The sequence below is a fragment of the Antedon bifida genome, chromosome 8 (assembly GCF_963402885.1).
Source record: "Antedon bifida chromosome 8, ecAntBifi1.1, whole genome shotgun sequence".
Classification (NCBI taxonomy): Eukaryota; Metazoa; Echinodermata; class Crinoidea; order Comatulida; family Antedonidae; genus Antedon; species Antedon bifida.
This window is the reverse complement of record NC_136233.1, coordinates 20,995,709-21,015,767: the sequence shown is the minus strand read 5'-3', so window position 1 is coordinate 21,015,767 and position 20,059 is coordinate 20,995,709. Positions and strand designations below refer to the sequence as shown.

At 33.4% G+C, this 20,059-nt stretch overlaps 2 protein-coding genes across 2 annotated transcripts in view; one reads left to right on the top strand and one right to left on the bottom strand.

The window, feature by feature from the left end:
- LOC144850711 (uncharacterized) overlaps positions 1-20,059 on the bottom strand; it is a 229,643-nt gene that overhangs the window by 6,765 nt on the left and 202,819 nt on the right. The window lies entirely within an intron of this gene.
- On the top strand, positions 752-19,584 carry LOC144849656 (uncharacterized). The gene is made up of 9 exons (XM_078706643.1): positions 752-921; positions 6,537-6,685; positions 11,325-11,621; positions 14,254-14,351; positions 14,890-14,978; positions 15,537-15,572; positions 16,058-16,159; positions 16,806-16,934; positions 17,865-19,584. The coding sequence occupies exons 1-9, from the start codon at positions 888-890 to the stop codon at positions 17,921-17,923; spliced, it is 993 nt and encodes a 330-aa protein (XP_078562769.1). The 5' UTR covers positions 752-887; the 3' UTR covers positions 17,924-19,584.

Here is a 20,059-nt window from a genome sequence, read left to right as displayed (position 1 = left end):
TATTATGGGAAGTTAAATCACTCACCTCACCCACCACACCCACTATGGGCCCGTTTAAGGCCATCGGAAAACCGCGTAGATTGTCCCACGTATCCTGAGCGCGGAAACCGCACGTCCACTCCGCGTTGTTCCCACTAGAACGTAACTCAGCAACGTATCGACGCAAGGTTCTGTATTGCGTAATCACAAGTGGGAACCGACGACGCAACAGTACTGCAAACATCGCAGGTTTGATTTCACGCAGCACAATTATTGGAAGGGCATTTTCTTACGTTGCGTCGGTTGCATTACGTTGCGTCGCCAGTGGGAACCAGGACTAAAATGGATTCTATATTTCTATGTGTAAATTGGTCTTCATGAGTTATTTACCCGGGGAAATTGGTTTATTGGGCTCAGTCGCTTACGTTGTTGGGTAGGTCACCGAATTACCCGGGCAAGAATATACACATGTTCTCAATACTGTCGAATACGAGGTGGATAATACACAGTACCAATTAGCTTCTTAACGGAACGGTTAAAAATCAAAGTGCTTACTAACTGTTAGTTCGTCACACGCTTTCAACACAACATAACAGCGATAACTGTTCATATCTCTCGTCAAACAGAGCGAACCAATAACACGACAAGTTACTGATATTCCTCATCTTGGAAGTTACAGGATTATGAGCCAATAAAGATTGTATACCAAGACTCATTGAGAACGACGGGTAAATGGCGCATCCTGATTGGTTGTTCGTTGATTAAGCGCGCACACATTCTGTACTCGGTTTACCTATAAACAAGAAAAACGTATTTTGCTTGTCAGTATGGTATTATTTCACTGTTATATGAGTACGAATATTGGAATAAATTGATTATCTGTATAGTTTTGGACAAACACGTATAAAATGGAATTTTCCGTGTTGATCTTTTTAATTGTGGGTGAGTACAAATTTATTATTTTTAATGTTATGATCTAGAACCTATTAGTACACATTAGTATAAATCGGCACCTTGAATTACGCAACAACATATATATTAAAAATGACATTTCTTTTTAGGGTTCACTACTAAATCTATTATTACGTAATCTAGAGAAAATAAAAATAATTAAAAAAAAGGAAAAATAAATAAATGAAAAAATTCTTTGGTTTTGTATATTGGAATTTTTTGTTAATGTTTTCACACCAGAGTATATAAATTGATACCTTGCCTTATGCAGGTAACGAGACTGTATTCTAGACTGCAAAAAAATATATGGTTAGGCCTAGAGCTTTATGTTAGAGGCCTACTAAATTATGGATATGTGCGCTTAGCAATTCATTTTATAGCATTACACAATATGATTGTATACAATAGACACTCGATTCTGTATCTGTCACTAGATAGATTCTAACTGACTGTTGCAAGTCACTTAGATACGAGTCTGACTGTATTCAATTTTGTTAATACATATCAAGATGTAGTAGTCTACAACTTAAGCTTCATGTAATTTAATAATAATTTATACATAAATAATAAAATCATCATATAAAAATTTAATCTGAATAAATAAATAACTTGCAAATGTATTTTTTAAAATGATTGTTCATGTTGAATGATAAAAGAAAATTATACGCAGTATGCATGCAATAATTTTGAATGCATTTGGCAGATGTTAATCGACAAAGGAGAGGGAGGGGATATTCTGAGTGGGGGGGGGGGTATTTTTTTATTATTTAGCTTAGGTGAATGTTTCTCCATTTATTTTGCAATGCTGTAGCTGAACCACATTCTAGATAGCATAAAATATAAAACACGTTTTAGTGTTAATAATGTTTTAATGCATGATATGACGTGGTAGTGGTGGTACGTTCCCTGTACATCACTCACACTAACGAAAATCCATATGTGCGATTATTGCCATCACATTAGCTATTGTGACAACGGCTTAACACTTTTCTCAGCTTCTCTCCGGAAAAATCAATTTTCATTGAGGAAGAAGTTCAAAATCACCGTATACAAGCAAAACAGATTATAGGCATAGCTATTGATAGTAGAACGTACAGAGTGGTAAAGGTAGACCCAACCACTTTACGTAAATATCCTATCCTATTTCTGCGGAGATAAAACGAGGCTGTAGGTAACAATCTGAGTTTGAAGAAGGAAGTATTTTGGTTTATAACGAAAGGTATCCGTTAAACTATCAAACTAGTTTGACAAAAAGTGTGATGTGCCCAAATATGGTAGTGATATGCTCAAATATGGTTAGTGATATGACATCATCATGTCTATATATGGGCACATCACATTTTTTTGTCACATAAAGTTTGATAGTGTAGACAGAGCTTAAGATGATTTAAAAGACACTAAATTGCAAAATACTTCAGGTAGAATTAATATTCACACTGAGCCGAACACGTGGTGAGAAGAATATCTGAATGACTTTGTAATTTCATAATGTGTTTCTTGATGTGATCTTGATGTAGATTCTCTTGTGACGCGTTTATGAGTGTTACTGAAAAACAGGAAAGCCGTTTGCCGCAGCTCATGTCTTTAAACAAATAAAACGACCGCGCATGACCCTGGAGGAGGGTTGAACGCCTTCGCGTCAACCCCATCCGTAAAAATAATGATGTAATTCAAAAAGTTTATGAGTTCTTTTATTTATAGATAAAAATGGGAAATACGGATAATTACTTAATTTAATATAAGTGATTTGGTATATAAATTAGGTTAGTTGTTGTGGTTTATGGTGAACAATCTTGGATGTTCTTGCCAAGTTGTCAAGGCCCACTCATTCCCTTACAACAAGGAACACGCTGGGGACAGGAGAGGGGTTTTCTCAATTACAAACGAGGCGCTCGCTAGGCCTAACTGTGGTTATTTGTTATGAACACATTTCGGTTAGTCTTCGCGGCCCACCCATCTTACAACGAGAGATGTTTGGGAAAAAATGTTATTCCCTAATATATCACTTATTTCATTTCTCTTTATTTCGGAATGAGTCATATCCATAGAAATTACTTTGGTTAAGAATAGGCCAACATTTAAAATACCTGTGTTCACACGTACGAGAGTTAATCGTGCATAGAATGGAGTTAAGCTGATCGGAATCAGAATTACTGAACATCCGACGTAAGCGCGCATTGGTTAATTATCTTATCTCAATACCGTTAACTCCGGCGTAAGCGCACATGTGAACAGTTAATATCTTACCTAGTATGTCGTTAACTCCGATACGACTCCGATTCAATTTATTCCGATTCAGAGGTATACGTATATACAGTATACGATAAATCGAGTACAGACAGGCAATTTTCAATTTTTTCAGCAACTTTTAAAATTGTTTTCTTTGCATTAAATTATATTCATTGAATATCACTTCCCTGTATTTTGAATGTCCTTAGCATTAAATTTCTAATTAATTAATTAATTAATTAATTGCATTTTTCTAAATTATATTTTTGTTTATGTCCTTGTAACCATAGTCTAACAAGCACAACTGCTAGTTTTCTGTACAATCCCACATTATTATGCAATGTTTATTTCATTCATTCATTCAATCATTTAATCTTTTATTTCGGAATCTCCAATCCATAGAAAGTAAAAATTACATATAAATGAAATAAAATAAACAAGACTAATTACTACTACTCATTTAAGGATGGCATTCCACCTGGAGAACATCTTCGACTTAACTAAGACGTTGCTTTTATATATACAAGTTTGAATTTTCTTCTTCCATCACATCTATGCTTATTTTCATATAATAACGATGTTCATGATTATGTTACCAGAATCTGTAATAAACTTCACATTCCTAAACATAAAAAGACATCTTTTATATATAACATATATATGTACTGAATTGTTATTATCGTTTTTAAATTATATTTTCTATTGCCACTTTCAGCACAAGCTTTGTTTTTCGAAGTCGGTGCCTCCTTCATGTTGTATTATTGTGAGAAATTATATTTATGTTTGTTTATAAATAAAGGAAATAAATGTTATTTTGATTGACTGATTTTGATTGATTATCCAATACGGTTTTTATTTCTAAATGTTTCTGTATGATGAGTGTTTTTTCCATACAGATACAGTAAGGAGTAAAACGAAACAGTTTGTTAATCAAGTTTCTCTAATTACCAACTTAAAATAAAGATTACTAATTGTTCGTAATTTTCACTAATTCGGATATGACCGATAACTACATTGACTATCACACATGTCTGATTATTAGGTAATAGTTTTATTATGGCTTTCTTCATTGACTTAATAAGCTCTGTTTACACTAACAAACTTTATGTGACAAATAAATGTGATGTACCTATGGACAAGATGATGTCATATCACAACCATATTTGGGCACATCACACTTGTTTTTGTCAAACTAGTTTGATAGTGTAAACAAAGCTTTATGTATGATAACAAACGTAATTGTGTCAGATTTTTTGCCAGAAATGCGTCGTTTTTCTGGTACTCCGAATGGCAAAATTATGTATGGTCTTGTAGGCCTACTACTGTACTTTTTGTAACTGTGTTACTCCAGTGTATCAATCAATGAACTATATGGTAAAATACACCACTAGCCTCATAAATCATTAAATGTCTTTGTTGAATATGTCATTTTAATTTCACATAATAGTTATTCACATTGTCCAAAAATTGGTTAAAACAAATATGGGTTTACCTGAAAAACTGTAATTTAAACTAACAAAATGTCAAATTGACTGGAAGGCAATAGGTTTTTGGTTGAATTAAAATTTTGTATAAGTTTTTTTTCCTTCGGAAGTGATTAGCTTTATTAATTTAAAACTACGAAATGGCCTATTCAAAGTCTTTTTTAACATAGTACCTTCATGTTTTTGATAGACAATGCATCTTTAATGTGATAGGGGTTTTGTTCCGCTTTAAGTTCAACTACTACCACTGAACTAACACTGCCCAATCAACATTAAACCGCTGTATGAAGAGCCTCTGACCGTTTACCAAAGTACAATTCATTAGCTGAAGTCCAGTTTTTAATTTTTGTGTTTGTTCTCAATAATACAAAATAAATGACATAATATACATAATATTCGTCTAGACAACCTACGTAATCATAATGCAATATATTAAACACTTGTTGATATATGGTATTATATTATATATAACTAGATTATTGAGGTCAAGATCAACAATGTCATACATTATAGGCACTATTACTGGATAAACATGCCATTCCAAAAGTAATGGAAACAGTCTTTTTTTCTCAAAATAACTTCTACACTCTTAAATCACGTTTATCCTATACGAAGGGAACACACTAGTACTTTAATACAATAACCTTTTGACCTCCTTATTTTTATATTCTATTGGTATTTGACAAGGTTACGCTCCCGAATTCTAAATATAGGCAAGCAAAACAAACGTGGTTCTGCGATTATGTTAACAAACAAACTTCCTCAAAAAAGTTTTGAGAATATTGTTTAATAGAGGGCGCTACCAATAAACTATTTTTGGATTGGAAGATAATATTACAGTGATCCATAACATCTTCACCCATTCTTGTCTCGATTCTGACACGAATGTTGCATTCCTGAAAAACGGGGCAAGATACATCATCCCCAGATTACGAATATATTTAAAAACGTCTTCCTCATTTTTCCACACCGATATACATTATATTCCAAAGATTGTTATTGTTTTTAAAATGTTTACATATTATTATTTCTTATCATTTTCTAGTTTAGTGAGATACTATTTACTTTTAACAAGCCGTCATGTAAGCTTTTAAACTGTCCTCTTATGTTATTTGTTTTGTTACTCTTTTTATGTATGTATGTCTAATTATCTTCTGACAAAATAAATGAATTCGATATTGATAAGATAATAACAATTAACGTAATTAACAATACAGAGATTAGAATCTATTGGAAAATCTTGGACTACAAAAATTGTCTTCATTATATGGGTGGTGTTCTCATAAATATAGGCGTTAGTTGTATTGTAGTATAAAACATATTCGGCTTACCCGATACATGTTTCGGTTGATAATTTTCAACCTTTTCTAACTTTTAGGACTTTTCCTCTTTCAGTTTCAACAACTTACATAAATCAGTCGTTTAAAAGAGATGAACAAAATATATGATGATTGATATGATTTCCTCTTGTCCGATTCACATGAAAGTTTCCACTTATTAGAGTTCCGTGTTCCTGGAATAGGTTGTGTCCCAAAGTAGGGCTCTACTGTATTTGATAATAACAACGAATGTATGTTCTTTATTTTCAGTTGATGTCATATCACTACCATATTTGGGCACATCACACTTTTTTTGTCAAACTAGTTCGATAGTGTAGCCAGAGCTTTACGTATGATAACCAACGTAATTGTGTCAGATTTGTTCCTAGAAATTCATCGTTTTTCTGGTATTACAAATGGAAAAACTATGGCCTTGTAGGCATACTCTGTACCTTTTGTAAATGTGTTACTCTAGTGTATCAATCCCCCATCTCCCGACACAAATTTTCAAATTAGGGTTAAACTGTACGGTATTTAATAATAATAACAACGAATGTATGTTCTTTATTTTCAGTAATAAAAGCTACGTGGGCCGAGCGGCGGTCGGAGCAGTGGTTCGAACCTCGACAAAACCAACAGATTCTAAACACACTCAACTCGTTACGACGTAAGGCGGCTTCTAAAGTAGCGGAAGGCGTGACAGCGTCAAATATGAAAATGCTGGTAAGACTGATTATCCACAAACCCATTACTTTTCACAATTTCTATTTGCAAGTGATAAATAACTCAATAATACCTGTTAATTTCACGCTGAATGCATCGAATCGCGTAGGATATTTCCGAAGCGAAAACGATAAATTACCCAATATTACGACTTAATCATAGATTAGTTACTAATCCTATATTCGTTGTTAACGGTATAAAGGGTGTGTTGATCATTTTAAAGCGTCTTACACTTTCTACGAATAAAAACTATCTGAAAATATTTTAAACCCTCACAAGGTTAAAAAAGTACGATAAGTGACCAATCTTTTATTTCGATATTTTAACAGCATAGTTTTAATAACATATTGGCACTATGTACCATAAATTTGTACTTATGTATTGGATTTTAGCTACAGTAATAATTTTCAAACACGTAGTTAGTTAATCTTTCGTACACAAAATCTGATAAACAATGAAGATGTCTATATCAATTGTATTATGCCATTTTACTGTCACATAATATTTTGACCCAAAATTTTTTTTTTTTAAATAGTACTTTTTGGCTGAATTCAACCGTTTATTTTGTCATTTTGGGAAAGTGAAAACTTGTTTTTTCTACTAATTAAGTGATTTAATTGATTTAAACTACGAAATGGCCTATTCATATATTTATATTAATCATTCATTTTCATTTTTTGGGGGGACAATGTATCTTTAAGAAAGTCAAACGGTCAATTAAAAAAAGAAAAATGACCAAACGGTCAATTATAAATGACCAAAATGTAGGCTAGGGCACACTCGTTCCTGCTTGAGTGTCATTTATGATTTCATATAATTATGTAATCTATTCATTCTGGTCTACCTGGACAATCTATTGAAAGACTATACCACAGGAATGCGTCCTGTTTCTGATCTCTACTTAACTATAATTGCGTCATCATTCAGTAATTGCGTTCCGATTAACGAGTATAATATTTCTTAAAGGTGGCTATTTTTAGCAACGGTCAAACCTTCGTCTTATACCGCGGGATTAAGTCGTTTACTAGGGATTTATCGGCATTTCAAAATAAGCGTCATTGTACCTAATTCCTTTGTTACCGTAACTACCGGCCACGTTGTACTGTCTATTATTTATAACGATTTTAATTAACGGCCTCATTAAAACTGTTCCAGCCATTTTAGCACAATCGCATCAATTAAAATTACTGCCAAACTTTTAAAGACATTTCTAAACTAGTATCCAGTTACATTTTACAGTATATAGGCCCTTGGGGGCATTATCCTGAAACAAATGAGGGAAAATAGTTTTAACACTACTGCCAATCTCTATTCAGGGGACACTCCAGAGTATTAGGTGGGTATTTTGTTGGGTTCTGACGGTGTCCCTTTAATATGGGTAGGCCTACTACTATAAGAACCAGTGACATGGTTGTCAACATTAGTAGGCCTACTTAGTACCCGACTTTATCTCCATACATGGTGTTACCTGACCAGTTTCTTGTAATTATTATCTAAGTGTTTACATCATTATGAGCCTGTATGTTTAGGAATGGAAGAGTGAGACAGTTAGGTTAGGTTATCATGGCATATATGATACAAGCGTCACATGTGATAATAAGTGACACTGTATCACATAGTTTGGCTATAATTTATGTATAATTATAGATACAGCGCCGAAAAATGAGGTACTTTAACCACAACCTGAAGCTGAAGACACTTGGAATTTTACTTTCTTGTCAATTTTTCTTTATAAACCTTATTATTAGTGCCGATATATTCATTACATATTAGCCTATATTTCGTATTATTACTGAATTTTAAAATAATTTTTTAAAAGGAATACTAAATAATTATATTTCATATAATTAATTCTGAAAAAAAAACCCCGAGTATATAAAAGATTTGCTTAGATTTCACACAAAATAAAATTATGTTTTCATAGCGGGATATTACATTATATTTAATCATTATTGATTACATTTACATGTTATTCATCAATCATAATAATAATTATGTTATTAGCTGTAATTGGATTTTCCACCTGTGGATGTTGAAATAAAAAAAGTGCGACTACTTTCGATTGATTTCATAAAAGATAATTCCCAAGAGACTCCTAGTTAAGTTCCACATCTTCTTCTACTAATACATAACACGTAATATATAAGGATATTGCTCTCTTACGAACTACATAAGTTAGACATTGCCAGTCATAAGCAATCTATACAGCGTTGTGTTTAAGTGCGGATTGAGTCTGTTTAGACGGTCGCCGGATACGCTAGAATTCTCTAGAGATGGTGGCCGTGCGGAAGTATTAGTTACCACTATTGCAATTATCAAAAGTTGGACTATAACTCATAACACAAGTGAACTCTAAGATATTTTATCGTTTACAATGCTGAATCTTAAGCTCTGTCTACACTATCAAACTATAGTTCGACAAAAAAGTGCCCAAATATGGTAGTGATATGACGTCATCGTGTCCATGTTTAAAATATAAAGTTTGATAGTGTAGACAGAGAAAATTAAGAAGTATCACACAAAATAACGATTGACCGTGTTTTAAAACATACATTTTCCTTCATTTGGAGGGTGATAAACGATTGAAAAATCGTTTACTAAACTGGTGGCGGGCTGGTGTCGGGCTGCTGTCGGGATTGAACCAAACACCTAGCTTTGAAAGGTAATCGTCAAGCTTTAGTACCACGATGAAGGTCGGACGAGTGATTTATTTCTCATTTTTAAACATGAATTAAATTTACAATTATTTTGGATAAAAATACTTAGTGATAATCTAGGTAATAACTCAAATAAATCACATGTGCTTTACATTACATAATATATACATAGTATAATGACTGTCAGTAAAATTCTTTAAATTCCAGATAAATTGTTAAAATCAGCTGAATTTTCTGAAAATAGAAAACATATAACTCTTACCAAAGACCACTAATTACACCAGGGAAAATATTCAATTTGATGTTGTATTTGCCTCATGTATTATTCATACATCTGAGATTGCGTATGCTCAATAAGCATTTTGTTTTAAAAAAGTAGCTTGTATATCGACCACCAATTACTAAGAAACTAACAGTGTTTAAGAGGTGATAGATAAGTTGTATACTTTAAATGGTAGGATTGAAATGCAATTTCAACATTGGTTCTTAAGCTTGGTTCCCACTAGCGACGCAACGCAACTTAAGCGATTTGACCAATCACACCGATGGATTATTCGAACAGTGACTTGCCATTGGTCAGCTCGCTTGCATTACGCGTACGTCCTTGCGTTGCGTCTCTAGTGGGAAACACGCTTCATACAGGTCGCCACGAAAAAAAAAAACCGTACGCGCAACGAAAGTAATTTGACCAATCATTAGCCAAGGATTAACTCAACTCTCGGTAGTGATTATTGGTAAAAGCAACTAAATTGCGTGTATACAAGATCTTGTGTCTAACCCTATGGATATTGCACATGACAATGTATCAAATCCCTACGGATGTTCCCGTAATTCATGTTGTGCCCTAACATTCACAATGTTCATCTCAATTTCCGGAGCAAATTTACTCCAGAGAAAAATAGCAGGTGCAATACCTTTGTCAACTTGAACGTTTTTAAAAAACATGCTAAAAATAGAATCAAAGCGAACCTTCCGAATTACGCATCAGAGTAGCACAAAATGGTGTAATCGTAAATAGAAGTATAAAACATTAAACGAAAGTGAAATTCAATTTCACAAAATAATGCTTTTCATTGGTAACATATTTACATGTATACACTTTAAGTTAAGTTATTCTTTAGAGTTCGGAAATGTTGTATTATGGGGGACTAAATCTATTACGGTTTTTGCTGACTCATAGAAAGACATGAAGATGACTCGGAGGAAATCAACATCTTTGTCAAAACATACAGTAGTAACAAATTCTTGTCACAAAGAGATAATAATACAATTTAGGTAGATAAGAACCTCTCATTTCGGACCTCATATAGGACACTTTTTGTGAAACAAATAAAAGGCAATAGGTTACACAAAACGGACCAAAGCCTATTCGGGGTTAGGGGTTGGGGGGTTGGATGAGGCACTCATAATTATTACGGGGGCACTTGTTTTGGTCTTAAATGGGTGTTCTATTGTAGGCCGTGTTTTTCTATATATCTTATAGTATCTAATAACATTTCAATACATAGATTGATACACAAACTATACAAATAACAATTACGTCCTCAATCGATACCTTTTATGGTTAGTTATATTTTTTATGATTGAAAATTGATTTGACTTAAAGTATTGTCCCCCTGAAAAATATTTTTCAACAATTTTTTGTTGAATATGCCATTTTAATATCACCATAATAGTTATTCACTTTTACAAAAATTAGATCGAAAAAAAAAACATTTTACCTGAAAAAATGTAATTTAAAGCAAAAAATAGTCGAATTGGCTGGCAGCCAATGTGTTTTTTTAATTTAACCGTGTCATTTTATAAGTGAACATATTTGTTGGGGGTTTTTTTCTACGTAAGTGATTAAGTTTGTTAATACTACAAAATGGCCTATTCAAAGTCTGATTTTATTAATCTTCATTTTTCATGTTTTTGGTGGACAATACATCTTTAAGTAATAATGTAGCTAAGAATAATAATTTTATATATTTTCTTTCAAGCATTGGGATGAAGCTCTTGAGGAAGAAGCCACGCTGCTAACATCTTGCGAACACTTACTGAACGAGGAAGAAAGTGAAATGTCTTTCTTTGACTTCAGCAGTAGCGGTAGCTCGACGTCATTCAGAGAAGAATGGGAATGGATCGACGCCGCGGCCACCCAAGGTGTATTGTCTATTCGGAACACGGCCGCCTTAACTTTAGACGAGATGTTTAGTGAAGTTTTTGCAGAAGGTGACAACTTCAATTTTTTCACTCGACGGTGCCAGAAGGGTTCAAATTGCAGCCGTTTCCTTCAGGTGAGGTTCGTAAAAAAGGTCTGAGACCAACACGACGGATTCCTTCGTTAAAATAATGAATCAGTGGCGTAAAAAAGGTCCAGTAATTTCACGTAAAACAAAGTAACAACATCAAGTAAAGCTTTGTCTTCATCATCAAGTTTGACAAAAAAGGGTGACGTGCCCAAATATGGTAGTGATATGCTTAAATATGGTATAGTGATATGACATCATTATGTCAATATATCGGTACATTTTTGTCGTATAAAGTTTGATAGCGTAGACAGAGCTTTAGATTCATCTGTACATTATTTACATCAACTGAACAAGTAATCATACACTGATCCTCTGTTGTATCAATGAACAATGGCTCGTTCACACCGTATTTTACTGTCACGTATTACCGAATCGTTGAATTGAGTCTACACATCAGGCCATATATCGATTTTCTTAACAATTCATAAAAAGAAGAAATTCTACATCCGTAAACAATTTCCGTATGCAATTTAAAATGTAAATATTTATTCAAATGCAGAAAATATTTAAAGAAAATCTCAAAGTTTAGTAGCCAAATAATTAATATTTCTTACAAAATAAAATCATAAAAAAGCAATACGAAAAACAGACTCAGACCGTTTCACTGAGGCAGGATGGTATAACGATAAATTGTTGATATTATGTTACGCTTAACATTATACCTAACATCTGCCATTTAGCCTATACCACTCAGCTTAGTTATTTCATAAACTTTACTACAAAACTGTTGACAACCGATCTTAAAATAGCACTGACGTAATCATTCGCCACCGAACAAACACGTCTACGAATAGTTCTTGTTTCTACGAAGTTTCTCTTAGATAATGTTCCATTGACCCAGTTAAAAGCTTTCATATTTTTTTTGTATCATGTCTGTGATTCGTCCGGGGATTCGTCACCTCCTTTCTCCCCACCCATCTCCTATGATTTCCGCTACCGTGGTAAACAGCATCCTGGGGCCGGTCGATCGTCGGAGCCTACTGTTATTTTTCTATCACATTGTATATCATTTATTATATCATTATATCTTTTAAGTAGACCACACGCTAGATGAGGTCAAAATGTTCTAGCCTTAGGCCTTGTTAGGGGGACAGACTGACTGGAAGGAGAAGGGGGCAATGGCCGTATCATGGCTCCCGTTTGTTATATCTCATCACCTGTAGGAAGTGTGACTTGCCATGAATCGTTCGATTATAACAGAATTTAAGTTTGGATAATCGGTAAAACGAAACTGTTTATGGCAACAAAAATAACAAGTCACAACAACAAATATTTTACATCATAAAAATATATTGATTTTAATATACCAGGTAGGCCTAAACGCCAGTTAACTTGCTGCAATCATTGGGAAAGTTAAAAACTAAACGGTATATACACCGATGGAAATTTAATTAATACACCAAATCTACATACTCAACAGATTTAACGCCCAATGCGTTATGCATAGTACAAATATTGAGGGGATGGGGAATTTATGTACAAATGTACGATTACGTAACATTAAAATGACATATTCAAAAGCTTTTAAAGATTTATAAAATCAGACTTTAAAACAGGCCATTTTGCAGTTTTAAGAAAGTTATTCACTTCCGTAGAAAAAAAATAATTAAAAAATAATGTTTTCACTTACAAAAATACAAAATAAACTGTTGAATTTAACTAAAAACCCATTGACTTCCAGTCAATTTGACTATTTTTTGCTTTAAATTAGTCCTACAGTTTTAATTTAATATTTAACAAAACATTATTTTTTTCAGGGGGACAATATCATCTTTAATTCTATAATATAGTTTATATGAAATTGTCAAATAGTAAGACAAAATGGCACTGGTTTTTCGTTTATCTTTAATTAATAGTTTTAGAAAATGTATTTTTCTGTGCTGTACGACGGTACATTAACCTTTATGTTGTCGATACAAAACAGAGTAGAAACTGACAACAGACTTTATTTTCGTCGACTTGTTTTTTAGTTAATCAATTAATTAAATTAGACTAAATGACCATTTAATAGGCCTATATTCACTATTAGGCCTATGTGAGACGGATGTTAGGTTAGATTTTATGTACGGTGGATATTGCGACTACCCTTTGGCCCAATTCCCTGTTTTAAATCGAACGCCTAATATGACTGGAGGTACAGTACCTGCGTTATATCTCATATCTATAATGTGATATCAACTTTTATCAGATGAATTTCAAAATTGAAAGTCGTGAAGAAAACATTGCCAAAATATATGACCATGACGTAATACACTGTCTTAGGCTGTCTATGACGTCACGGTTGCAGCGCTGGGAATTATTTAGCGACTGATAAATTGTTTCCGAATTGTGTCAGCTCGACATAAACGGTACCGACATAAACAACGCTACTTTAAATTGAATTCAATGTCCAATTGTATATTCAGATGATTTCTATTTACATTGAGTGTAGTTGATTTTTATTTATACTAAAAAAAAAATGATCCATAAAATATCCTAAGATATAACCACAAAAAAAGAAGTAGAACAGCAGAGTAACAAAAAAAAGCAAAAAGCTAAATCAAAACGATAAAGTAAAATATCCAGAAGAAATTGGAGAGAAAACGCTGGTAACAATTTCGACATTCTCTCTTTTCAGCTTGCGTGGGCCGATGCAGATAAAGTCGGTTGCAGCATCAACTCTAAATGCCATTTGGATGAAAACGTTCATTACCTCAACTGTGTTTTCAATATTGAGTAAGTAAATTACAGAAAATGGCATATTTATTTAACTTTACTTAACTTATAAAATAGGGCAAGGCAAGCTGCAGTGGCGTAATGGCCGGCTATGAGCGCTCACTGGATAAACCAAGGGCCCATGATCTTATGGGGCCCCTGAGCAGTAAAATATGTCGAAAAGGGCTAAAAACACCGAGGCCTCCAGCGTTGGAGGTCCACTTGGGGTTCCTAAGCAAGGGACTTCAGGCCTCTCCGTTACGCCACTGGCAAGCTGTCAGTGACAAGAATGATGAAACTATCTCTAAATCAATGTAATCTCAAAATAATGTAAAGGAACTCTGAGACACAGTACAGTGTTAATTAATTCTTTATGAATCCTGGTAGTAATCATTCTTTGGCAGTTGTAACCACCTTTGAAACTGAATAAAGTCCCATAACTTCATCTTAACAAGAATTTTGACTACATAATCTTTATCGAGAGTTTTGCAATGTCGTCTTCTCTGTCAACAAGTCAGTTTTGAAAATACAATAAATTCTTGTTCTTTTCTTTTTTTAGAGCAAAGTCATTGGACGAGCCTTTTGCGGTGGGTCCTGCGTGTTCTAGATGCTCGGATTCTGCATCTTTCTGCGATGCGGGTTTATGTGGTAGGTAGACAGAACATAACCTATACCTAAAATGCACCAAGAAGATAGAAAACCTTCAGCGTACCATATCTAAATTGTGACGACACTACTGAACAAATATATTCAAACAAATAGTAGTCATTAAAACAATTATGATTTCTTTTAAAATAATAATAGTGACTGTGCGACTAAATGTAAATTGTTGAATATCTTTATTTTTAAATATCCGACATCAAAGAATATAATGCTCTTTGCCGATATGTATTTTGATGATTGATGCTGTTTTATTAAATTAGATTTCAACTTGGTTTTTTTATCATGGATAAAATCAGACGAGCGCACGTTACTTGGCATAATGTGAAGCTTTATTCGGACTAGGGTGTAACGCAAGCGCAACGTACGCACAAGTTGACCAATCATAAGTTATGGATTATTCGACCTGTCGCTTGTCATTGGTCAACTCGCTTGCGTGTCCCTTACGTCCTTACGTTGCGTCTCTAGTGGGAACTACCGGGCTTTACTTTGAATATTGTATGATTTTCAATGCTGATACCAGTTCTTTCACCATTTTCTCTGCAGTTTCCTCCTGTGGTTTGAACAGGGCAGACACGTGCTGTAAGTATTAAAGTAACTTTACCATACAATACTTTTCCTTTCCAAGTTCATACAAAAATTGGCCTGTATTCGATTCTAATATCCGCTAATGATAATCCATACATCCACCATAGAGGCACACTTGCCTTTCGCGTGTTTATGTTTTTACCGAACCAAAATGTTTGAAAGTTGTAACCAAATTGATCTATCGAATCCTGTTGATTGGAAACATCTTAATGTTTCACATAAAATGTGAATCACTGTAACTCATGCCAAATAATTAATCAATAACGACAATGACTCATCTAATTAGTTAACCTATTGTCAAATTGTTAACATTCTTACCTCCGATATAGATTTTAAGTTAAGCTTGTGGGACTTAAATAACATAAAGTGCATAATACGATGAAATTGTTTCACTTTGTGAACACAGAACAGCACCAAAAATAAACTTGAAACGTTGTATCGTTATTTTACTACTATCCTGGTATGTCGTTTTCTGACAGATTGCCCAAAGACGTGCGTTCACACGGGAGTTGGCTTAGGCATTCTCGACAAAACAAGATGCACATGTGAATGCAGCTATGGAACAGGAACAGATTGCCAAGGTAAAATTAACTAACTTTGTAATGGAAATCAGCAGTATTCCATCATAGGATCAACATTAGTCATCTAAATTTTCCTCTTTTCTGCTTCCTTTTGATTTCTTATTTAAGGAATTCCAACAAATCGGCATTATCTTTCTGTCTTCTACTATAGGCCTACGTCTATACATCTCATTCATTAAGAATCTAATTTGATAACTATAATGAATCTTCTAACTTAAAATTGAAAATGTGTCTTTGTGTATATTAAAATAGAGACAAAATTTCGAGTTAAAATCAAAACCGTATATAGGCATTTGATGAACAGGCAAACTGTCTTAAAATTACGTGACATGTTTCGAGAATACTATTCTCATCATCAGAACCTGTAATCAACGCCTGAAGTACTTTCCACCTACTACACAGGTGTATATAATGATGCAATAATTAACATAATAAAGAACGAGGTATATAATAAGCGGACAACATAACAATCATAGAGATCAGAGACAATGTTTTTCTATATGGTGAGATATTCCTTTATGGGAGAGAGCGAGATAATCTCACTATTCCCTGCTTTTGTTTCCATCTAACGTATGGCCCAATCCCGTCAAACCCACATATTCAAATGAACAGTGTATCAGTTTTAAACTATTATTTATTTATTTAGATGTTTGTGAAAATGTCCAGATATACGAAAACTTCGACTACTGTGCTGAAATAAATACGGAAGAACATTGCAAGAACGACAGGTTTCTCCAGCTGCTGTTCTGCAAAGAGAACTGCGACTATGGGTGCAGTAAGTAGTTTTCTTTGTTGTTTTGTGTGGGTTTGTCCCACTTTAATTATCATACTGTTTTATACATATTTATATATAATAAAATATTTATATATAGGCCCCTAATAAATATTTATATATATATATATGTTTTATATATACCAAGCTATCTTCTCTGTTTTCTACTCTTACTCTCTCCACCCTCTATTTACCAGCCTGTGCCTCCTTTGTTTTTATTTCTTTTATTCCAGTTCACTCAGGCAGTGCTTGTCTGCTTATACTATCTACTTTGTCTAAGTACACTCACTTGCACTGATGAAGGGCTAGTGTTGCCTAAGCTCTGATAATTGTTCTGGCTCTTTTACTTTATCGTTTTGATTTAGCTTTTTGGTTGTTTTATTTCGTAGCCACTGATACCCACAGCATTGTCATTATTTTCAGTAATTTGCCTTTGGATTCATATATATGTATACATTTGTATATTTAAAGTATATTTTTTCTCTTTTATATGTTACAATGTTAAAAGTAGTTGCAGTAAGTTGTTTGTATTTACAACCCATTCTTTTTTATAGGGTTTTAATTATTGCGCAAAAAAAAAATAATAATAATAAATCAGGAAGTGTTTGGTATTGATAGCCTATAGTCATATCACCTAGATAGTTTATATTAGTGTTTAAGTTTAATCGTGTATTCAGTTTTAATCCTACCATTGACAAATTTGGTGTCAAAGGTATAGTATCTTAAACCCAAAACGACTCATCACAAGATAGACTTTCTGAACAAATAAAAATACCATTGGGAACACAATCACAAAGTCTGTAATATCAACTAAACAAAAACACATTTGGTACAATTACGTCAGATTAGGAAAACAACTGACAGCTACACTGGACATCTAAAGCACGTAATGGAAATTATTAATAATAATCAAAATTTATTATTTTACCACAGAAAAGTCACCCGATGTTCTGAAGTTGATAAAACAACAACACTTACCGAAGGAGGAGTAGTAGAGAAAACGTTTAAGATGAATTCTGCATTCCAAAACACATCGCGACGACGTCATAATGTCATTGACATTTTGACTTCAGAAGACGAAAACATGCGCTGCATAAAGTCATCGACTTCGAATAATCTTTACAAGATGAAATCGATGAAAATAACATTATTAACAATAATATATCAGACTAGTTTGTTTCTCTACTACGGAATTAAAACGCTTACAGCGTGACGTCACCAAATGTTGCCTCTAAACATTACAGTTTAGCACTTATTTTAATATAACATGAACAGATTAAATTGAAAGACAAAAACAACAAAACATAAATCATAATTTAAGAAATTAGACAGACCAATAATTCTAAATTATTATAAAAACATAATTCCATTGAGTAAATAAACAAATAAGACAAATGCCAATATGTCGTAATGCTTACCGCACCTCAGACATTACAGAGTAAAGAGTCCACTTACAAAACAAAATGGAATTGACAATAGGTACATGGGTTTAATGTTTATATAGGCTTTCTATATTATTGAACAGATCATTGTCATAATGGCATGTTTTTAACAATTTAAAACTTGAATCTAAAAAAATACTACAGTAGGACCCATGACACTATTCAGGGGACACTTTCCTGTGAAACGAACAAGGGCTATGGTATATTTTCTACCACCTTAAGCGGCCTTATTCAAATGGTTATTCTAATGGCACACTTCTGGGTTCCTTATTGGGTTACTGAAATGAATAATAAAACACACTTGTATATAAGATTATGCTGTAACGTATACATTGGAATTATTCGTATAGATATAACTTCTTGTTGGTAAATGTTGTAATAAGTGTAAATATAATATATATAATGGATGTACAGTATATAAGGTAAATGCAGCTGATCACAAACAACTCAGTGGTTACAATAAACTTAATTCAAACATTTCATGTAAATGAATATTCGAATTTAATTTAATAATTTATTTATATATTGACGGATAGTACAATGTTTATTTAGCCTCAAGTAGGCTATATAGCCCGCTTATTACTGGGTGAAAATTCTAGCCAGGTCATTATGCATGTAGTAGTAGGCCTACGTGTCTCCTTTGACCACGAGACCAATAGTAATAGGTCCACAGTATACAATTAAACAATTTTTAGTAACACATCGATCAATTTCACCACTAAGAGACCACGCATCAGTGTGTTTTACATTATCTAATGAAAGTCTCAAACAACAGGAAACCCGTGTATAACAGAAAGGGGATATTCATAGTATGTTGACACGTGTAAATTTCCTTGGGGCAGCAGTACTTCTCCTCTCGGGACCACACGAGGGAAACTTCCTGATGTCACCAGTTTTAAAAAGCTCGCCATGAACACACACTAAGACATTAACAACACGTGTTGTTCTATCTATCTACAATGATATGTCTAAGGATAGCTACAGATAATTGTTGATACTACACCTCGGGATAAGGTTGATGCGTGGTTTCCTTAAACGCAGCGAAAACTGACAATGTTTGATAATTGACAATTTGCAACTTATTTACCTTGCCGTAGTAAAAGTGCTGGAATCTTACTAATATCTCAGGTGTATATATAAATATATATTAATATGCTGTCAAGCTTGTGAAGTCCCGTTGTATTATGAACCTTGATGAAACTAAATAAATTGCAACATTACAATTAATTTGCTTGTGTATTTTGCGTTTCTTATTCAGCAATCTTTTAAACGTCTTTAATGTTCGATTTTTGGTGCGTTTTAAAATGCTTTGAAATTAATAGATGAACAAATACAAGCGAAATATGGCGATTATGGTGGTCAATTTACTTTACGAATTTTTGTGTGGCAATATTTGTATACCTCCATGGTCTCGCGGAGAGTGCAAAACAAAACAAAAAACACACACACAAAACACTGGCAGTTAAGTCAGGAGCCAATAATAAATTCTATTTCGTGTAATTCATAATTACCCGATTAAAAGCAAAATTTGATATTTCTTTTATAAATAATCACTGGTGTGATGTTTGGACTGTGAAGCATAAAAATCAATAGAGGGCGGTAAACGTACAATTAAATCTAAATATTTTGAGGCGCTCTTTACCAAAAAAAGAAAGCAATCAAAAAGGTGGATGTTAAGAACAAGAT